Below are 18744 nucleotides of genomic sequence, written 5' to 3'. Positions count from 1 at the left end.
AGGCTCAATTCATACCTCAACCATGGTCCAACCTGTTCCACCAGTTTGAGTATCCTTCTATATGCATTACCATCCTTAGTTTTACTCCCTAGTACACACCTCACAATAGTTACAACCAATTCAACAACCAGCGTGGCTAGTTGAGGATCCGAGTTCTCCTTTACCAACACCGGCAACATCCGTCCCTCAACTTTCTTCCCCTTTACTGATTTGGACTCATATGCAACAGAATAAATGCCCTTCAGCCTCTCAATAACCAAAAACGCCTCGCGCTCAGCTTCCCCATACATCTTCCAAGCCTCAAAACAATGGATCAAATTAAGCCTCTGCAACTCTATTGCATAAGGATTCCCCGACAATTGCGAAGCTATACAAGATAAACAATCCAAACAAAGCTTGTATGTATCAAACACTTCAATGACCCTAACTTCTTCTTCTCCGCCTGGTTTTGGTGATTCAAGTAGCCGCTTTGGCAGTAACGATACAGATCTATTGAGAAATGGAAGTAACTTCTTTGCTAGAGTACGAAGTACCGTTGATTCAGCCTCGTTCTTCTTCTTAATCTTTTGGTTCTTCCTTAGCTTCTTTGAATCGTTCTCATCTTCAACTGTGAGTAAATCTGCGAAAGGTTTGAGTATATCTGAGTAGCTTTCGTGGAGACCTTCGTATTCGGACTTTTCCAGCTTTGTGAGTGCAGAGGATTCCAAGGTGGAATCCATGGGAGAAGGAAGAGCAGTGCCACTGAGTTGCACTGAGTTGCAGATGTGAAATAAAATGAACGAAATGCAAGGGCGCCAATTTTGCTCGCTTTTGGTTATTCAAAGAGCGTTCGAGCGGCTTACCGAAAATAAAAAAGAAAAAAATAAATAGAGCGTTAGAGCAGGTTTCAAATAATAAAACGTAAATTTTCAGCGCCACCCCTGAATTATCCTATTTATCAATTAGGCCCTTATAAGGTGAATTATTTTTAATTTCTTTTGGTGGAAGGTGAAAATATATTTACAACACCCCAATTGTTTGGGGTTAGAAAATCACAGTTAAATGTTGTTAGAAGCATCTTAAACTAATAGAAAATCTTATATTGACTCATCTCTATGTCTTTCTCTAAAGTGTATTATTGCTTCCTCTCCTAATCATAAATTTTGGTTAAGTTTAATTTTTTTTGGTTAAGTTTAATTGGGAGATATGATTCATGGGAAGAAAAATCTACCCCCCTCGATTTTTATTCACTTCTTAATTTTCTTTTTTCTTCTTTCAAATACCAAACAGAATCAATCAACATAACATAATCGAATCCCAAAAAAACGAATATGATTGATTATCTATAAGAGAGGGAATGAGTAACGTACCCGATAAGTTTACTTACGAGAAGGAATTTGCAAGCCATACTCAGAATAAATCATTCCTCCAAAAATCAATTTTAATCGCAAACAACTTCAATCAGCATTTCATTCCTTTTCAGAAATTCTCAATCGCCATGCTTTAAGATTGTTAGAGTTAGGGTTTAAGTACATCTTTGGAAGTGTCATAACGGCATTCACAACTGCATGAGCGCAGGACAACCCATGCCTAGAATTTGAAGAGCAGTAGTGGTAAAATGCCTTATAGATTCCCGACTCTTCTCTAATTTTCCGTTTTTCAATTAAATGGAAAATATGGGTGCAGCAGAATCCAAACTGGAAGACTTGTTTGCTCAGGAACAATCTCTGCTAAACCAAAAATATGGAAATACTCTATCAGTGTTCTTGTTGTCTTGTGGTAGGAGGCTTGGGAGTGGATATGATCCACGAAGTGAAGTAATTATCATTTAATTAGTATTTTAAAAACCTGAAATCAAGACTCATTGTCTCTCTTAAAACTGATTAAGAATTGGTAAGAACCATCTCAGGAACTCCTTTAATCTCAGTAGACCTGATTTGAATCGGTTAAGATTCCGATTCAGATTCAGATTTTTAAATCCCTGTATTAAGATTTATGTTGTCGGACGTCTACACAAGTATTACCATTTAAAAGCTGAAGTGTTCAGAGAGGGACATGGTGAAAGCAGTGGGTCCAATAGTCCAGCCATAAGCTTCAGTTAAGATAGAAGGATTGCATTGCCTTGACGTTTTTGTTGATGTTCTTGATTGTTTTTGTAAAACCCAGCCCTAACCTTGATCCGGAAACCTTGTTATTTGTAGGTCCAGTGACCCGAAGTAAAGTAAGAAGTCAGCTTTGGGCCATCCCAGTGGAGGACTTGGTGTCTGGCTTTGAATCCATGAGAGTTGATGATGAAGTTCTATTTATGGAAACTGAATCTTGATGAAGGTCGGATTAGTTGATGGACTTGGAGTGCTCTCTATCATGGTTTGAAGAAATTTCTACCTATTAGGTAAGTCACTTGATATGTGTGCAAAACCCCTTTAGGATTGGATTTGATCTGGGTCTTCAATTCCCTGTTTAGGAGTTGCTGAACTAATTGGTCGACTGGACCAGTCGACCAATCCACTCGACCAATGGGTTCTGTCTTTGGCAATTAGGTCTTGCTTGCTCTATTTAAGTCCAATCTCGAGTCTACTTCGTATTTTCTGCTCCAAACTCTTTGGAACGAACCAAAGACCTCTGCAAGTCATCTCCCTTGCATCCTTGGTGTTTTTCTTGACGGATCTTCGTCAAAACTCTTCCTTTTGCATCAAAGGTATGTCTACACTCTCTTCTTCTCCTCCATCTCTGTTTTTCTTTCCTTTTTGAGTTGAGACAGTAGAGGAGATGCTGCATTCTCTGTTGCAAACATCTCTGGACTTGTCTCTCATGTTTTTCTTAAGGATTAATGGCTAATGCAATGATCTTAACCATGATCATTGCATGCTTTTGAAGGAATCATGATCAAATCATGATCTTGTCTTTGTTTATCTTTTGATTTGAATTCTGATCTTCTTAGATCTACTATATTGATCATGTTAGTAGTCAATTGCTGTGTTTTCTTTTCATGATCCATGATCTATCAATCTCTAGTTGTTTCTCTTCTACCATACTATGTTTTCTTCATGAATCATGATAGTTACATATATGGTAGGTTTTGTTTCCTTATTTAGATTTATGCTCTTAGGTCTATTTTCTTGAAGATCTAAGTATGCCTTCCATGATATCTTTATCTGAATCAATGATTCATTCTCCTATTGTTCTTGTCTATGATTTCTATCTTGAATTCTTCAAGAACCATGATTGATCTAATTATGGTAACTTTTTGTTTCCTAATTTGTATCTTGAAGACTTGATTCGATTAGTGTTTTGAGGTCCCCTATATGTTAGGATACTACTAATGTAGTTTACCCCTTGATTAGTACCCTTTTGAACCACCAAATTCGGATTTTATATCTTAAAACTCTGATTTTGTAGGCTACTATCTTCATTGGTCGACTGATTGGTCGACTGGGGCAGTAGACCTGTAAAACCCAGCCCTAACCTTGACCCGGAAATCTTGTTATTTGTAGGTCCAGTGACCCGAAGTAAAGTAAGAAGTCAGCTTTGGGCCATCCCAGTGGTGGACTTGGTGTCTGGCTTTGAATCCATGAGAGTTGATGATGAAGTTCTATTTATGGAAACTGAATCTTGATGAAGATCGGATTAGTTGATGGACTTGGAGTGCTCTCTATCATGGTTTGAAGGCATTTCTACCTATTAGGTAAGTCACTTGATATGTGTGCAAAACCCCTTTAGGATTGGATTTGATCTGGGTCTTCAATTCCCTGTTTTGGAATTGCTGTCTGCATTGGTCGACTGATTGGTCGATTGGACCAGTCGACCAATCCACTCGATCAATGGGTTCTGTCTTTGGCAATTGGGTCTTGCTTGCTCTATTTAAGTCCAATCTCGAGTCTACTTCGTATTTTCTGCTCCAAACTCTTTGGAACGAACCAAAGACCTCTGCAAGTCATCTCCCTTGCATCCTTGGTGTTTTTCTTGACGAATCTTCGTCAAAACTTTTCCTTTTGCATCAAAGGTATGTCTACACTCTCTTCTTCTCCTCCATCTCTGTTTTTCTTTCCTTTTTGAGTTGAGACAGTAGAGGAGATGCTGCATTCTCTGTTGCAAACATCTCTGGACTTGTCTCTCATGATTTTCCTAAGGATTAATGGCTAATGCAATGATCTTAACCATGATCATTGCAAGCTTTTGAAGGAACCATGATCAAACCATGATCTAGTCTTTGTTTATCTTTTGATTTGAATTCTGATCTCCTTAGATCTACTATATTGATCATGTTAGTAGTCAATTGCTGTGTTTTCTTTTCATGATCCATGATCTATCAATCTCTAGTTGTTTCTCTTCTACCATACTATGTTTTCTTCATGAATCATGATAGTTACATATATGGTAGGTTTTGTTTCCTTATTTAGATTTATGCTCTTAGGTCTATTTTCTTGAAGATCTAAGTATGCTTCTCATGATACCTTTACCTGAATCAATGATTCATTCTCCTATTGTTCTTGTCTTTGATTCCTATCTTGAATTCTTCAAGAACCATGATTGATCTAATTATGGTAACTTTTTGTTTCCTAATTTGTATCTTGATGACTTGATTTGATTAGTGTTTTGAGATCCCCTATATGTTAGGATACTACTAATGTAGTTTACCCCTTGATTAGTACCCTTTTGAACCACCAAATTCGGATTTTATATCTCAAAACTCTGATTTTATAGGCTCTTATCGTGCATTGGTCGACTGATTGGTCGTTGGACCCGATCGACCAATCCACTCGACCAATGAGTACTGACAACTCCAGATTAATTGGTCTGCTTTGGATGTTTTGGTATCTTTTCTGTTAGGGATCTTTCCTAATATGTTGTATACACTTGTTTAGGACCTTCTTCTCAAGTTTGTCAAGATCTTACTTGATTTCTTAGGATTCCTTTGCAAGTTATAAAAGGTAAGGATGGTTACTTCTTTAACAACATAAATTGCATATCTTAGTTTCTATATTTGAATCTTGTTAAGTTATTTCTTTAATTAGATTCTTATAATGTTATACTACTGTGTAGTCTTGTTTTGATATCAGTAGCATTACTTATTTATATTGAATTGACTCATGTATGATTTACTTACCAGTTATATACAGGTTAATTGTACTTATTGATTTCTTTCCATATATGAAGTTACTATATATGTGATGTTATGAATTGATGCTTGTGTATGCTTAAGTATGGTTTGGAAAGGAGAGGTGTCCTTTTGACACTTCTGTCCTTGGACAACTACAGGAATATTATGGGATGTTTCCGGAAATGCCCTCTGAACACCTTCCTAAACTGTTGGATGACATATTTAGGACTGTCTAGTAGTGTTTGGCTAGGATGTCCCGTTATGTCAGACCCTAATCGGAGGGGTATTGAGACCGAACGACTCGTGGTAGCAATGGGGATTCATGGGCGCTCAAGACCGGTAACCAACCCGTGAGAGGACAGGAATCACATTGTGGGGGCCATTTATTGGAGGGTTGCATATGGTTAGACTTGGGCTCACGGGCGCTCAAGACCGGTAACCAACCCGTGAGGGGACGTGAGAGCTTCCCGTTTACCATATGTGGATAACCAATAGGGTTGATGAGTCCGTAGTCAGGGACTATGAGGACTCTAGTGTGAAGGATACCGGAAAGGATCGTCAGGGACGAGGAATGGACGTATCTGGATCTGACTTGATGTAACTAAGTAGAAGACTTGCATTTGGCTAGGCTTAACCCTGACATGCGCCGGTACTTAGACCAATGGTTATGTGAGAGAGTGGTGACCTATACCCCCAGCCATGGAATGTCCCGAGGGATGCCGGACCCGTTACCAACTGATGATGAGTGATTGAGACCTTCCTAAAGAAGTACGGTGCTATGACTTAAAGAATGTCTGCCAATAGAGACCAGCATATATAGAGTTAGATTCATACATTCATTGTTTGTTTCATACCATATTGCATCTATGTTTGTTTTGTAATCCTGCCATTTATGTTATTATGGATTTAACTGCCTTACTGAGTTTCTTTGAAACTCATTCCTTTATTGTACAATGTTTGTTAGACTATTCTACAGGTTCTGAATATCATGACGGCTCATACGAAGAAGCGCAAGGAGAAGAGGCATATCTCTAGGAAGGTGATTGCGGTTACGACAATTACACTGAAGATCCCGCGAGTGGTTATGCTCCGTACGATGCTAAGTCCGACCATAGAGTTGAAGCGTCCTTGTGTTGTTTATGAGATTTATACTTATAGGGATGTTGTCTATAAAGTTGAGAACAATTTAGTTACCTATTGTACCTGCTATTGGGATTAGATTTTATCTTGCTTAGAACTACTTTTCCGCTGGTTGTAGAGTGGGATTTCACCTCACTTTACTTATCTGATGACACTCTGATTATATCTAGTACTCTGATTTATATATGATTCATTCTTTCCTTATTTGGATCTATGGTTTATCTTCCGCACTTTTAATATTGTTCATGATTATGTTATTGTTTATGTGGGAGGTTGATTTCTCGATACCTGATCTTCGGGCTGTGGATCACACTCTCGGGTATGCCAGATAGGGTACCGGCTGGGAGGATGTGACAAGACCAATCCAATCGATCAATGAGTACAGCAACTCCAGAATTGGTCTGTTTTGGATGTTTTGGTATCTTTTCTGTTAGGGATCTTTCCTAATATGTTGTATTCACTTGTTTAGGACCTTCTTCTCCAGTTTGTCAAGATCTTACTTGATTTCTTAGGATTCCTTTGCAAGTTATAAAATGTAAGGATGGTTACTTCTTTGACAACATAAATTGCATATCTTAGTTTCTATACTTGAATCTTGTTAATTTATTTCTTTAATTAGATTCTTATAATGTTATACTACTGTGGTACTGTTTTGATATCAGTAGCATTACTTATTTATATTGAATTGACTCATGTATGATTTACTTACCAGTTATATACAAGTTGATTGTAATTATTGATTTCTTTCCATATATGAAGTTACCATATATGTGATGTTATGAATTGATGCTTGTGTATGCTTAAGTATGGTTTGGAAAGGAGAGGTGTCCTTTTGACACTTCTGTCCTTGGACAACTACGGGAATATTATGGGATGTTTCCGGAGATGCCCTCTGAACACCTTCCTAAACTGTTGGATGACATATCTAGGACTGTCTAGTAGTGTTGGGCTGGGATGTCCCGTTATGTCAGACCCTAATCGGAGGGGTATTGAGACCGAACGACCCGTGGTAGCAATGGGGATTCATGGGCGCTTAAGACCGGTAACCAACCCGTGAGAGGACAGGAATCACATTGTGGGGGCCATTTATTGGTAGGGTTGCATATGGTTAGACTTGGGCTCACGGGCGCTCAAGACCGGTAACCAACCCGTAAGGGGACGTGAGAGCTTCCCATTTACCATATGTGGATAACCAATAGGGTTGATGAGTCCGTAGTCAGGGACTATGAGGACTCTAGTGTGAAGGATACCGGAAAGGATCGTCGGGGACGAGGAATGGACGATATCTGGATCGACTTGATGTAACTAAGTAGAAGACTTGCATTTGGCTAGGCTTAACCCTGACATGCGCCGGTACTTAGACCAATGGTGATGTGAGAGAGTGGTGACCTATACCCCTAGCCATGGAATGTCCCGAGGGATGCCGGACCCATTACCAACTGATGATGAGTGATTGAGACCTTCCTAAAGAAGTACGGTGCTATGACTTAAAGAATGTCTGCCAATAGAGACCAGCATATATAGAGTTAAATTCATACATTCATTGTTTGTTTCATACCATATTGCATCTATGTTTGTTTTGTAATCCTGCCATTTATGTTATTATGGATTTAACTGCCTTACTGAGTTTCTTTGAAACTCATTCCTTTATTGTACAATGTTTGTTAGACTATTCTACAGCATCTGAATATCATGACGGCTCGTATGAAGAAGCGCAAGGAGAAGAGGCATATCTCTAGGAAGGTGATTGCGGTTACGACAATTACACTGAAGATCCCGCGAGGGGTTATGCTCCGTATGATGCTTAGTCCGACCATAGAGTGGAAGCGCCCTTGTGCCGTTTATGAGATTTATACTTATAGGGATATTGTCTATAAGATTGAGAACGATTTAGTTACCTATTGTACCTGCTATTGGGATTAGATCCTATCATGTTTATTCTCTTTTAGAACTACTTATCCGCTGGTTGTAGAGTGGGATTTCGCCTCACTTTACTTATCTGATTTAGACACTCTGATTATATTTAGTACTCTTATTTATATATGATTCATTCTTTCCTTATTTGGATCTATGGTTTATCTTTCGCACTTCGATTATTATTGTTCATGATTATGTTATTGTTTATGTGGGAGGTTGATTTCTCGATACCTGATCTTCGGGCTGTGGATCACACTCTCGGGTATGCCAGATAGGGTACCGGCTGGGAGGATGTGACTGTTTTTATAGAGTTGACTGTTGAAATCTCTTTCCATGTGGAAATAAAGGGGCATTCATATTCAACCTCCATTGCTATGAACTTAAGATGGTATCATTCAAGCATATATTATGCAGCCAATATTTTGGCTAAGGTAAAAAAGGTAAGGTACATGAAAAACCTAAACTAAACTAGGTTAACTGTTTTCTTTCTGACAATTCCATGATTATAATAAATTTTTTTTTTATATATATTTTGATTTTGCCCTGATCATAATCAAGTGATCAAAATTTTGTGGGAATTCGATCATAGATCAGAATTTGGTGAGAATTCAATCAATTTACTAAACTTAGATATGGGATAATATTGAAAATAGATAGATGAAAACTAATTAAGAATTAAGACTAACTCAATTACTAACAAGGGTCAATAGATGAATTGAATAACTTAAAAAATGACATTAATTTTAGTGGTTGTTATAAATAATATTTATTATGAATGTCCATTACCCCAAAGAGATTGTACTTCCAATTGAAGATCTCAACTACCTCAGGATGCAATATTGGTGAAGATCACAACCATCTCATTACACAATGTTGGCAGTCAATATATCTATTCTATGCACCTTCTATCTTGGGTGGCAATCTATCATTCCATATCAAGAATATCTTATTGTGTGCAAGAATCATATATTGTATTTCTATATCAGAGTAGATGCTCCTTATACTATAAATATGTAATGCAATCAACTGAATGAATTACTTCTGATTGATCTTGTTATAGTTTTCTTCTTTGTCTCTGATATATTATCTTTATTTTATAACACGTTATCAGCACGATTCTGCTCGAAGTAATTGTGAACGATTCCGCTCGAAGTATTGTATTTTGAGAAGAAAGACAGCAGACTATGTATCATTATGTTTTCTATTCCAAAGTGAAAATAATGATCGACGTCCTCGCACGTTTTTGTAAACAATGGAGTTTACCTTGTCCATCTTGAATTGTAAGTGCATCATGATAAAAAGGTATGTTTTATTGAATCTAAGAATCAAACAAATAATAAGATATTAGATTTCCTTAACAATTGTGATTTGTCATTAACAATTGATTTTATTTATTGTATATAGTGGTTGCTAGCTTTGCACCACAAATATTATTAAATGCACCTGAAGTTGCAATATTTGAAACTGTAAATAAATACAGTTCTACAGATGCACATGAAGTTGCAAGATTTGAAACTGTAAATGAGTACAGTTCTGCAAATGCACATGAAGTTGCAAGATTTGAAACTGTAAATAAGTACAGTTCTGCAAATGCACTTGAAATTGCAAGATTTGAAACTGTAAATGAATTCAGTTCTGCAGATACACATGAAGTTGCAAGATTTGAAACTGTAAATAAATACATTTCTGCAGATGCACATGAAGTTGCAAGATTTGAAACTACAAAATTTGAAACTGTAAATAAATACAGTTCTGTAGTTTTTTAAATTAATTCTCTTTTGAAATTATAAGGAGAAAATATTATTCATGAAAATATCCCAGCAAATTTTCAAGTTTCAGATTTGTTGTTACAATAGTAATATTGTAAAAGGAGTTTTAAGAAATACTCGGAATGATATCATGCCTATTTGTGGCTGAGTAAAATAATGGACTATTGATGAGAAGTCATGAAGCTCGTCTTATTGGTTCTGTTACATTCCCTGAAATGAATGCAACAATTCATGATATACCTAAAAGAAGGCAAAATTAAAATTATGGTCATGACTGTGGAAGAGTATGAGACAAAAGACGGAATAATTACTGTCATTATTATGGAAATAAATAAGAGAATAATAAGGATTCTTAATATAACAATTCAAGGAGTAAAGATAATATTTGTTTGAAATTCAAAGCCTATATGCTTCTCGAGGCCATGTTAGATTTAGTCATGTGAGGCGTCAAAATAACAAGGCTGCTGATTGGTTGTCTAAGAGGTGGCTATTCGGAAGAGATGATCTGATCTTTTTCAATGATCCCCCACAGGAAATGACAAACATCCTTAGAGAGGATTGTCTCATGAGTTGTGCTTTAGTTTGATTTGTTTGTTTTTTTGGGTCTTTGACCCCGTTTTGTAACAAAAAAAAAAAAAAAAGATACTATTTGTTACCGATGTGGTATGAAAGTCATTAGACATGTACTGTCCGTACTCCACAATATTTAATTAAGCTTTGTTAAGCCTTAATTAAAGAAATAAAAATAATGTGGAGATAAATTGGATTTTCCAAAATCACGATACTTGAGCAATTTTTGCTTATAAAAAAAATGAACATTGATTTCAATAATTTTATTATTTGGCATGACCGGTTGGACCATCCCGGATCAAGTATGATGCGAAAAATTATTGAAAATTCAATTGTCATCCATTGAAGAACCAGAAGATTTTTCAATTAAATGAATTTTCTTGTATTGCTTGTTCTCAAGAAAAATTTATTATTAAATATTCACCAGCTAAAGTTGAGATTGAACATTCTACGTTTTTGAAACGTATAGAGGGTGAAATATATGGGCCCATTCACCAATCATGTGGACCATTCAGATAATATAAGATTTTAGTAGATGCATCTATAAAGTGGTCACATGTATGTTCATTATGAACTCGCAATTTGGTGTTTGCGAGATTGTTTGTTCAAATAATGAGATTAAGAGCATAATTTATGGATTATAAGATAAAGATAGTTTGTCTTGATAATATTGGTGAATTTACATCTCAGGCTTTATGATATAACAACTGAGATCACAGTTGAATAACTTGTTGCTCATGTTTATATCCAAAATGGTTTGGTAAAATTATTTATTAATTATCTCCAATTAATGACTAAATCATTGTTTATGAGAACAAAGCATCATTTGTACACATCAGGCCAAAAGGTTGTTATAAATTCTCCCTATTACAATTGACTTATGGTCAGAAGCCAAATATTTATCATCTTAAAATTATTGGATGTGCGGCTTACGTTCCAATTGCTCCACCACATCACACAAAGATGAGTCCCAAAATAAAGTTGGATAAAAATCTCCTTATATAATTCAATATATTATTAAGGATATGAGATTTATTTAATGCAATACTTGCTGAGTATTATTTTGATGAATTATTTTTTCCAACATGAGGGGGAGAGAATAAACAGTTGGAAAAAGAGATTGATTGTATGCATTATCATTATCTCATTAGATCCTTGCACTGAGCACTGTAAACTTGAAGTTCAAAGGATAATGCAATAAATATTATGAATCAATTGCCAGACTTGCTGACCTGCTAAGAGTTACTAAATCTCATATTCCAGCTGTAAATGCTCCAATTAGAATTGATGTCCCAGCAGGACAATCTATCAGTGCAAATGAAATTAAACCACGTTTGAAACGTGGAAGATCAATTGGTTCTAAGGATAAAATCCTAGAAAAAGAAATGAGCAAATGATCAAAATGATCATAAAATGGAGACAATTGATTATGAAAATCCTGAAGACATAACTTTCTATGAAACCCCAGAAGAGGTTCAGGTACCTGAAAATAATGAAGAGATCTCGATTAGTTATGTTATTGCATGAAAAAGATGGAACCGAAAATATAAAGTTGTCGACAACAATTTTTGCATATAATGTTTTTGTTGAAATAATGCAACAAGACGAGGATCTTGAATATAAATTTGTTGATGAATATAAATCAAGAAATGATTGGCCAAAATGTAGAGACGCAATTCAAGCAGAATTGAATTCGCTTGAAAAATAAAGTTTTTGGACCTATAGTCCAATATCTGAAGGTATAAAGCCATTGGGGTACAATTGAGTTTTCTGCGAAAAATGAAATGAGAAAAGGAATGAAATCGTGATATATAAAGCATGAATTATGGCACAAGAATTTTTGCAGATGCCTGGCATTGATTATATGGAAACATGTTCTCTTGTAGTGGATGCAATCACCTTCAGATATTTTATTAATTTAGTAGTATATGAAAATTTTGACATGCGTCTAATGGATATTATTACAGCCTATGGCTCACTCGAGTGTGAAATATATATATGAAAATCTCTGAAGGATTCAAAATGCCTGAAGCACATAAAAATTCTTAGGAAGTTTGTTCAATAAGGCTTCAGAGATGATTATGACATATATGATATAATCTCCTTGGTGGATATTTACTAAATGAAAAGTATAAAAATGATCCAATTTATTACTGTGCCTTTATTAAGGATATGGATCTAATTTTAGTAAGTATATATGATGATGATTTAAATATCATCGAAACTCTTGAAGAGTTTCCAAAAGCAGTAGATTATTTGAAGAAAGTTGAAATGAAAATCTTGAAAAGACAATGTTTTGTCTTGACTTGTAAATTGAGCATTTGACGAATGAAATATTCGTTCATCAATTAACTTATATAGAGAATATTTTGAAGAGATTTTATCTAGATAAAATATATCCATTGAATACCCCAATGGTTGTGAGATCGCTCAATATAAAGAAAGATTCATTTCGACCTCAAGAAAATAGTGAAAAATTTCTTGGTCATAAAGTATCATACTTAGTGCAATTGGGGCATTAATGTATTTTGCTACTAGTATAAGACTAGATATAACATTTTCTATAAGTGTATTAGCAAGATTTATCTCTTTTCCAATACTAAGACACTGAAATGTTATAAATCATATATTTAAGTATATTCGAGAAATTATTGACATGATATTATTTTATGAATGTGGACATCAACTTACTTGTTATGCAGATGCAAGATTTTTATCTGATCTATATACAACTAGATCTCAAACAGGCTATTTATTCACAAGTGAATGTTAGGTATTTTATATTTGGTTTAGACCAATGATACAACACATTCTGGAAGCATGAGTCTTCTACTAGAAAAAATGGGTTTGAACAATATTATATGAAGATTATGCTGCATGCATAGCTCAATTGAAGCAATGATATATCAAAGGAGATGGAACGATACATATTTCACTGAAATTCTTCTTCATTCATGGTCTTCAATGAAATGGTGAAATCGATGTTCAACAAACTCGTTCAAGTGATAATTTGACAGATTTATCTACTGAGAAGTTGCATACTTCAAATCTTGAGAAACTGGTATATGATATTTGAATGTACGTACTTAAAGATACTCAATGATGTTATCATCAGGGGGAGTAAAATACGTGTTGCACTCTTTTTCCCTTAACCAAGGTTTTGTTCCACTGGGTTTTCCTGGTAAGGTTTTTAATGATGCAGTTACCAATACGTATTATTTAGATATGTATACTTTTTTTCCTTCACTAAGATTTTTTCCCACAGGATTTTTTCTTAGTAAAGTTTTAACGAGGTACATTATCTATTGATGGACATCCAAGGGGGAGTGTTATAATGAACATCCAAGGGGGAGTGTTATAAATAATATTTATTATGGATGTCCATTACCCCAAAGAGATTGTACTTCCAATTGAAGATCTCAACTACCTCAGGATGCAATATTGGCGAAGATCACAACCATCTCATTACACAATGTTGGCGGTCAATATTTCTATTCTATGCACCTTCTATCTAGGGTGGCAATCTATCATTCCATATCAAGAATATCTTTATTGTGTGTAAGAATCATATATTGTATTTCTATATCAGAGTAGATGCTCCTTATACTATAAATATGTAATGCAATCAACTGAATGAATTACTTCTGATTGATCTTGTTATAGTTTTCTTCTTTGTCTCTGATATATTCTCTTTATTTTATAACAGTGGTCAATTTTTGGGTGATTTGAAAAATTTTCTATAACAAAATAATAGGATTTTAAAGTTCTATTTACAAAAATATCCCTAAGGTATTTCAAACTCTTTTTATCCCCAGTAGGTAGTAGGCACACCTCTTGTGGCTGGTGCTATTTTTATTCCGAACCAATACCTTGTATTAATAGTAGAATATAATTAGAAAGCTATCCCCGAAGTGCTTCATTTGACAAATGGTAAATTATGAAGAAGGCTTCTATCACTCCTTTGTACTTAAAACTGTTACTCCTTCTCCCTTTATTTTTTATAAATGGCCAAATTATCCTATTTTTGTCCCTTTAATCAATGAAAGTCATTTCCCACTTTTATTCATTAATTTTTCATTATGTACAACTACGTGTGTTTTTTTTCTCCTTTAATTCCCACTCCTTTATAAGAGTTTTTTATTTTTAATTTTTTTATAGATTATTATAAAAGAGGGAGAAATAAAAAAAAAAATACATCCCGGACCGTTAAGTCAAACCGAACCTTAATGGGCTGTGTTTGGATTAATGGTGGTAGAGCCCGCACCAACCCGAACCCAAACTACAACCTGTTATAACCCGTTATATAATTTAACATTAAATATTGTTTGAATCATCATATTGCCACTAGGTAGTTGGTATAGACTATCAGAAAAATTAAGCATGAATTCAAAGATCAAGTCGTCATTCTACTACTTATAAGAAACAATTAGAAGGATTAAGTATGAATGTCCAATTGAATGTGCAAAATTTAAATTAAGTAAATATTTATCAAGTGTGAGAATGTTGATTAAGTATGATTATATTTATTGAGAGGTATTTCTTTTGCATATCAACTAAATACAAACTCAAAAAAGAGATGGATTTCATAGAAGGGAAAACAAAAATCAACATTCTCACAAAACAATAACCCAGTTTCAACACAATCAATCATAGCACAAGTTATAATCTAAAATGATTTTTGGTTTGAAGATTTGTTTCAGGACTATCTGGTGGAGCCTAAGGAATGAGCTTGCATTTTCTATGTTACTAATTATTTGAATTCTTAATTTCTATAAGGTGGGTGGGATTTCTACAACATGGAATGATCTTTTTCACTTTTTAATGAAAATTGATCTATAACAATTTTGTTTTTTTATAGAATTTTGGCTTTTGGTATAGAATGCTCGACTATTTATTTTTATTCTTTTTCTTGCATACCATAAATTATTAGCCCAAACCGTTAGTCAACCCGAGTATAAACCGTTAGCCCAAACTGTTAGTTAGCCCGAACCCAAACTGCACCAAAACCGAAACCGGCCCAAAACCATTTTTTTGCTAACGGGGCCGTGTTTGGGATGAGTATTTTTGAGCCCGAAACTGTCCCAAACCGCACCATTGACATCCCTAGTTTTCTGTTAACTTTTGAATTTGAAATTAACATTTTACCTATGGAGTGAAAGGAACTTTTTTACAAAACTTATTTCAATTTTTTTCAAATCTACAAAAGAACTCCCTGTTCTCTAAACTCAGGAAACACAGTGGAGCAACAAAAAACAGTGGAGTTCCATAAGCTTTGCATATTACAAAAAAAAATACAAATATATGAAACAATGGTAACATTATCAGCAACACCTTTGGTGCCGGATTTTCCTCAGTCATCGACTCTGTTTTAGAAGCGTAATATCCGACGATCAATGCAATGATGTTTCTATGAGTCAACACAACATCTTTGGCTCTTCCAGTCATCCCCGATGAGTACAAAATTGCTGCTAGATCTAACTTATTCACCTCAACTAGATCCAGTACAATACTGGCACCAGAAGTCGTCGTCATCATCATGGATAAGAAATCAGAGGAATCCAAGAACACCAACCATGATGAAAAAAATGGAAGCTTTAAGGAGAACAAACGAGAATTAGGGCATAATAGGGAGATGTTGATAACAAAGAATTTTTATCTACTTTGTCACGCCCTCCCAGCCGGTACCCTATCTGGCATACCCGAGAGTGTGATCCACAGCCCGAAGATCAGGTATCGAGTGATCAACCTCCCACATAAACAATAACATAATCATGAACAATCATAACATGAGTGCGGAAGATAAATCATAGATCCAATAATGAAAGAATGAATCATAAACGAATCGGAATAATAGACATAATCAGAGTATCAAACAGATAAGTAAAGTGAAGCAAAAATCCCACTTTACATCCAGCGGAAAAGTAGCTCTAAAGAATAAACTAGATAAAAGCTAATCCCAGTAGCAAGTACATTGGGTAACTAAATTATTCCCCACTTTGTAGACGACATCCTTGTAGGTGTAGATCTCATAAATAGCACAAGGACGCTTCCACTCAATGGTCGGACGAAGCATCGTACGGAGCATAACCACTCGTGGGATCTTCAGAGTAATTGTGGTAACCGCAATCACCTTCCTGGAGATATGTCTCTTCGCCTTGCGCTTCCTCATAGGAACCGTCATAGTACTCGGTACTGCGGGATAGTCTAACAACATTGTACAATAAAGGAATGAGTTTCAAAGAAACTCGGTAAAGGCGATTAAAATCCATAATAACATAAATGGCGGGATTCGAGAACAATCATAAATGCAATATGATATGAGACAATCAATGAATGAATGAATCTAACTCTATGTATGCTGGTCTCTATTGGCAGACATGCTTTAAGTCATAGCACCGTACTTCTTTAGGAAAGTCCACTCACATCCTCAACCATTTAAGATATCTTGGATTCTCTCACGGATCATTTCACCGGTCTTGAGCAGCCGATTGGTAATGGGTCCTTCATCCCTCGGGACAAACCTTGGCGGGGGGTTAAGTCAACACACTCTCTCACAACCATTTGGTATAAGTCTTGGCGCATGTCGGGGTAAAACCTAGCCAAATGCAAGTCTTCTACTTAGTTACATCAAGTCGGATCCAGATACTTCCATTCCTCGTCCCCGACGATCCCTTTCGGTATCCTTCACACTAGAGTCGGCGTATCCTATGGCACCGACCAACTCGGACTACGGACTCATCAACCCTATTGATCATCCACACATGGTAAACGGGAAGCTCTCACGTCCTCTCACGGGTTGGTTACCGGTCTTAAGCGCCCGTGAGCCCAAGTCTAACCATATGCAACCCTACCAATAAATGGCCCCCACAATGTGATTCCTGTCCTCTCCATTGGTTGGTTACCGGTCTTGAGCGCCCATGAATCCCCATTGCTACCACGGGTCGTTCGGTCTCAATACCCCTCCGATTAGGGTCGACATAACAGGACATCCTAGCCAAACACTACTAGACAATCCTAGATATGTCATCCAACGGTTTAGGAAGGTGTCCAGGAGGGCATCTCCGGAAACATCCCATAATATTCCCGTAGTAGTCCAAGGACAGAAGTGTCAAAAGGACACCTCTCCTTTCCAAACCATACGTAAGCATACACATGCATCAATTCATATCATCACATATATGGTAACTCCATATATGGAAAGAAATCAGTAATTACAATCACTTGTATAACATTGGTAAGTAAATCATACATGAATCAATTCAATATGAATAAGTAATGCTACTGTAATCAAAGTTATGCAACAGTAGTATATCATTGTAAGAATCTAATTTAGGAAACATATTAATGATATTCAAATATAGAAACTAGATTCATGCTATCTATGTAATTAAGGAAAATAACCATCCTTACCTTTTATAACTCGCAAAGAATCCTAAGAAATCAAGTAAGATCTTGGCAAACTTGAGAAGAAGGTCCTAAACAAGTATATACAACATATTAGGAAAGATCCCTAGCAGAATATATATCAAAATATCCGAAACGGACCAATCCGGAGTCTGTTGTACTCATTGGTCGAGTGGATTGGTCGAGTGGTCCAGTCGACCAATCAGTCGACCAATGCAGACAGTAGCTTATAAAATCAGAGTTTTAAGATATGAAATCCGAATTTGGTGGTTCAAAAGGGTACTAATCAAGGGGTAGACTACATCAGTAGTATTCTAGCATATAGGGGACCTCAAAACACTAATCAAATCAAGGTATCAAGATCCAAATTAGGAAACAAAAAGTTACCATAATTAACTCAAACATGGATCTTGATGAATTTGAAATAGAAAACAAGGACAAGAACTATAGGAGGATGGATCATTGCTTTCGGTAATGAAAACATGAAAACATACATAGGTCTTCATGGAATAAGGCTTAGAAGCATAAATCTAAATAAGGAAATAAAACCTACCATATATGTACTATCATGCATCATGAAGAACACATAGTAAGGTAGAAGAGAACAACTAGAATTCTATGGATTATGGATCATGGAAAGAAAACACAACTATTAACCACTAACATGATCAATGAAAGAAGATCCAAAGAGATCAGAATTCAGATTAGAAGATTAACAGAGATTAAATCATAGTTTGATCATGAATCCTTCAAAAGCTTGCAATGATCATGGTTAAGATCATTGTTCTAGCCTTAAATCCTTAGGATGATCATGAGAACATGTTCAGAGATGTTTGCAACAGAGAATGCAGCATCTCTTCTACT

General features: G+C 35.7%; 1 protein-coding gene across 1 annotated transcript in view; it reads right to left on the bottom strand.

The window, feature by feature from the left end:
- Positions 1 to 828, bottom strand: part of LOC149016105 (separase-like) — a 32522-nt gene extending 31694 nt beyond the window's left edge. The window contains exon 1 of the mRNA XM_089157236.1: positions 16 to 828. Within this exon, the coding sequence (XP_089013362.1) occupies positions 16 to 719 (704 nt within the window). The 5' untranslated portion in view covers positions 720 to 828. The remainder of the gene's footprint in view (positions 1 to 15) is intronic.
- Between the last annotated feature and the right edge of the window lie 17916 nt (positions 829 to 18744).

The sequence above is a fragment of the Hakea prostrata genome, chromosome 5 (assembly GCF_041222555.1).
Source record: "Hakea prostrata isolate BN-2017 chromosome 5, UWA_Hpros_2, whole genome shotgun sequence".
NCBI classification, from domain to species: Eukaryota; Viridiplantae; Streptophyta; class Magnoliopsida; order Proteales; family Proteaceae; genus Hakea; species Hakea prostrata.
The sequence above is the reverse complement of the archived record's forward strand: the minus strand, read 5'-3'. Positions and strand labels throughout refer to the sequence as shown.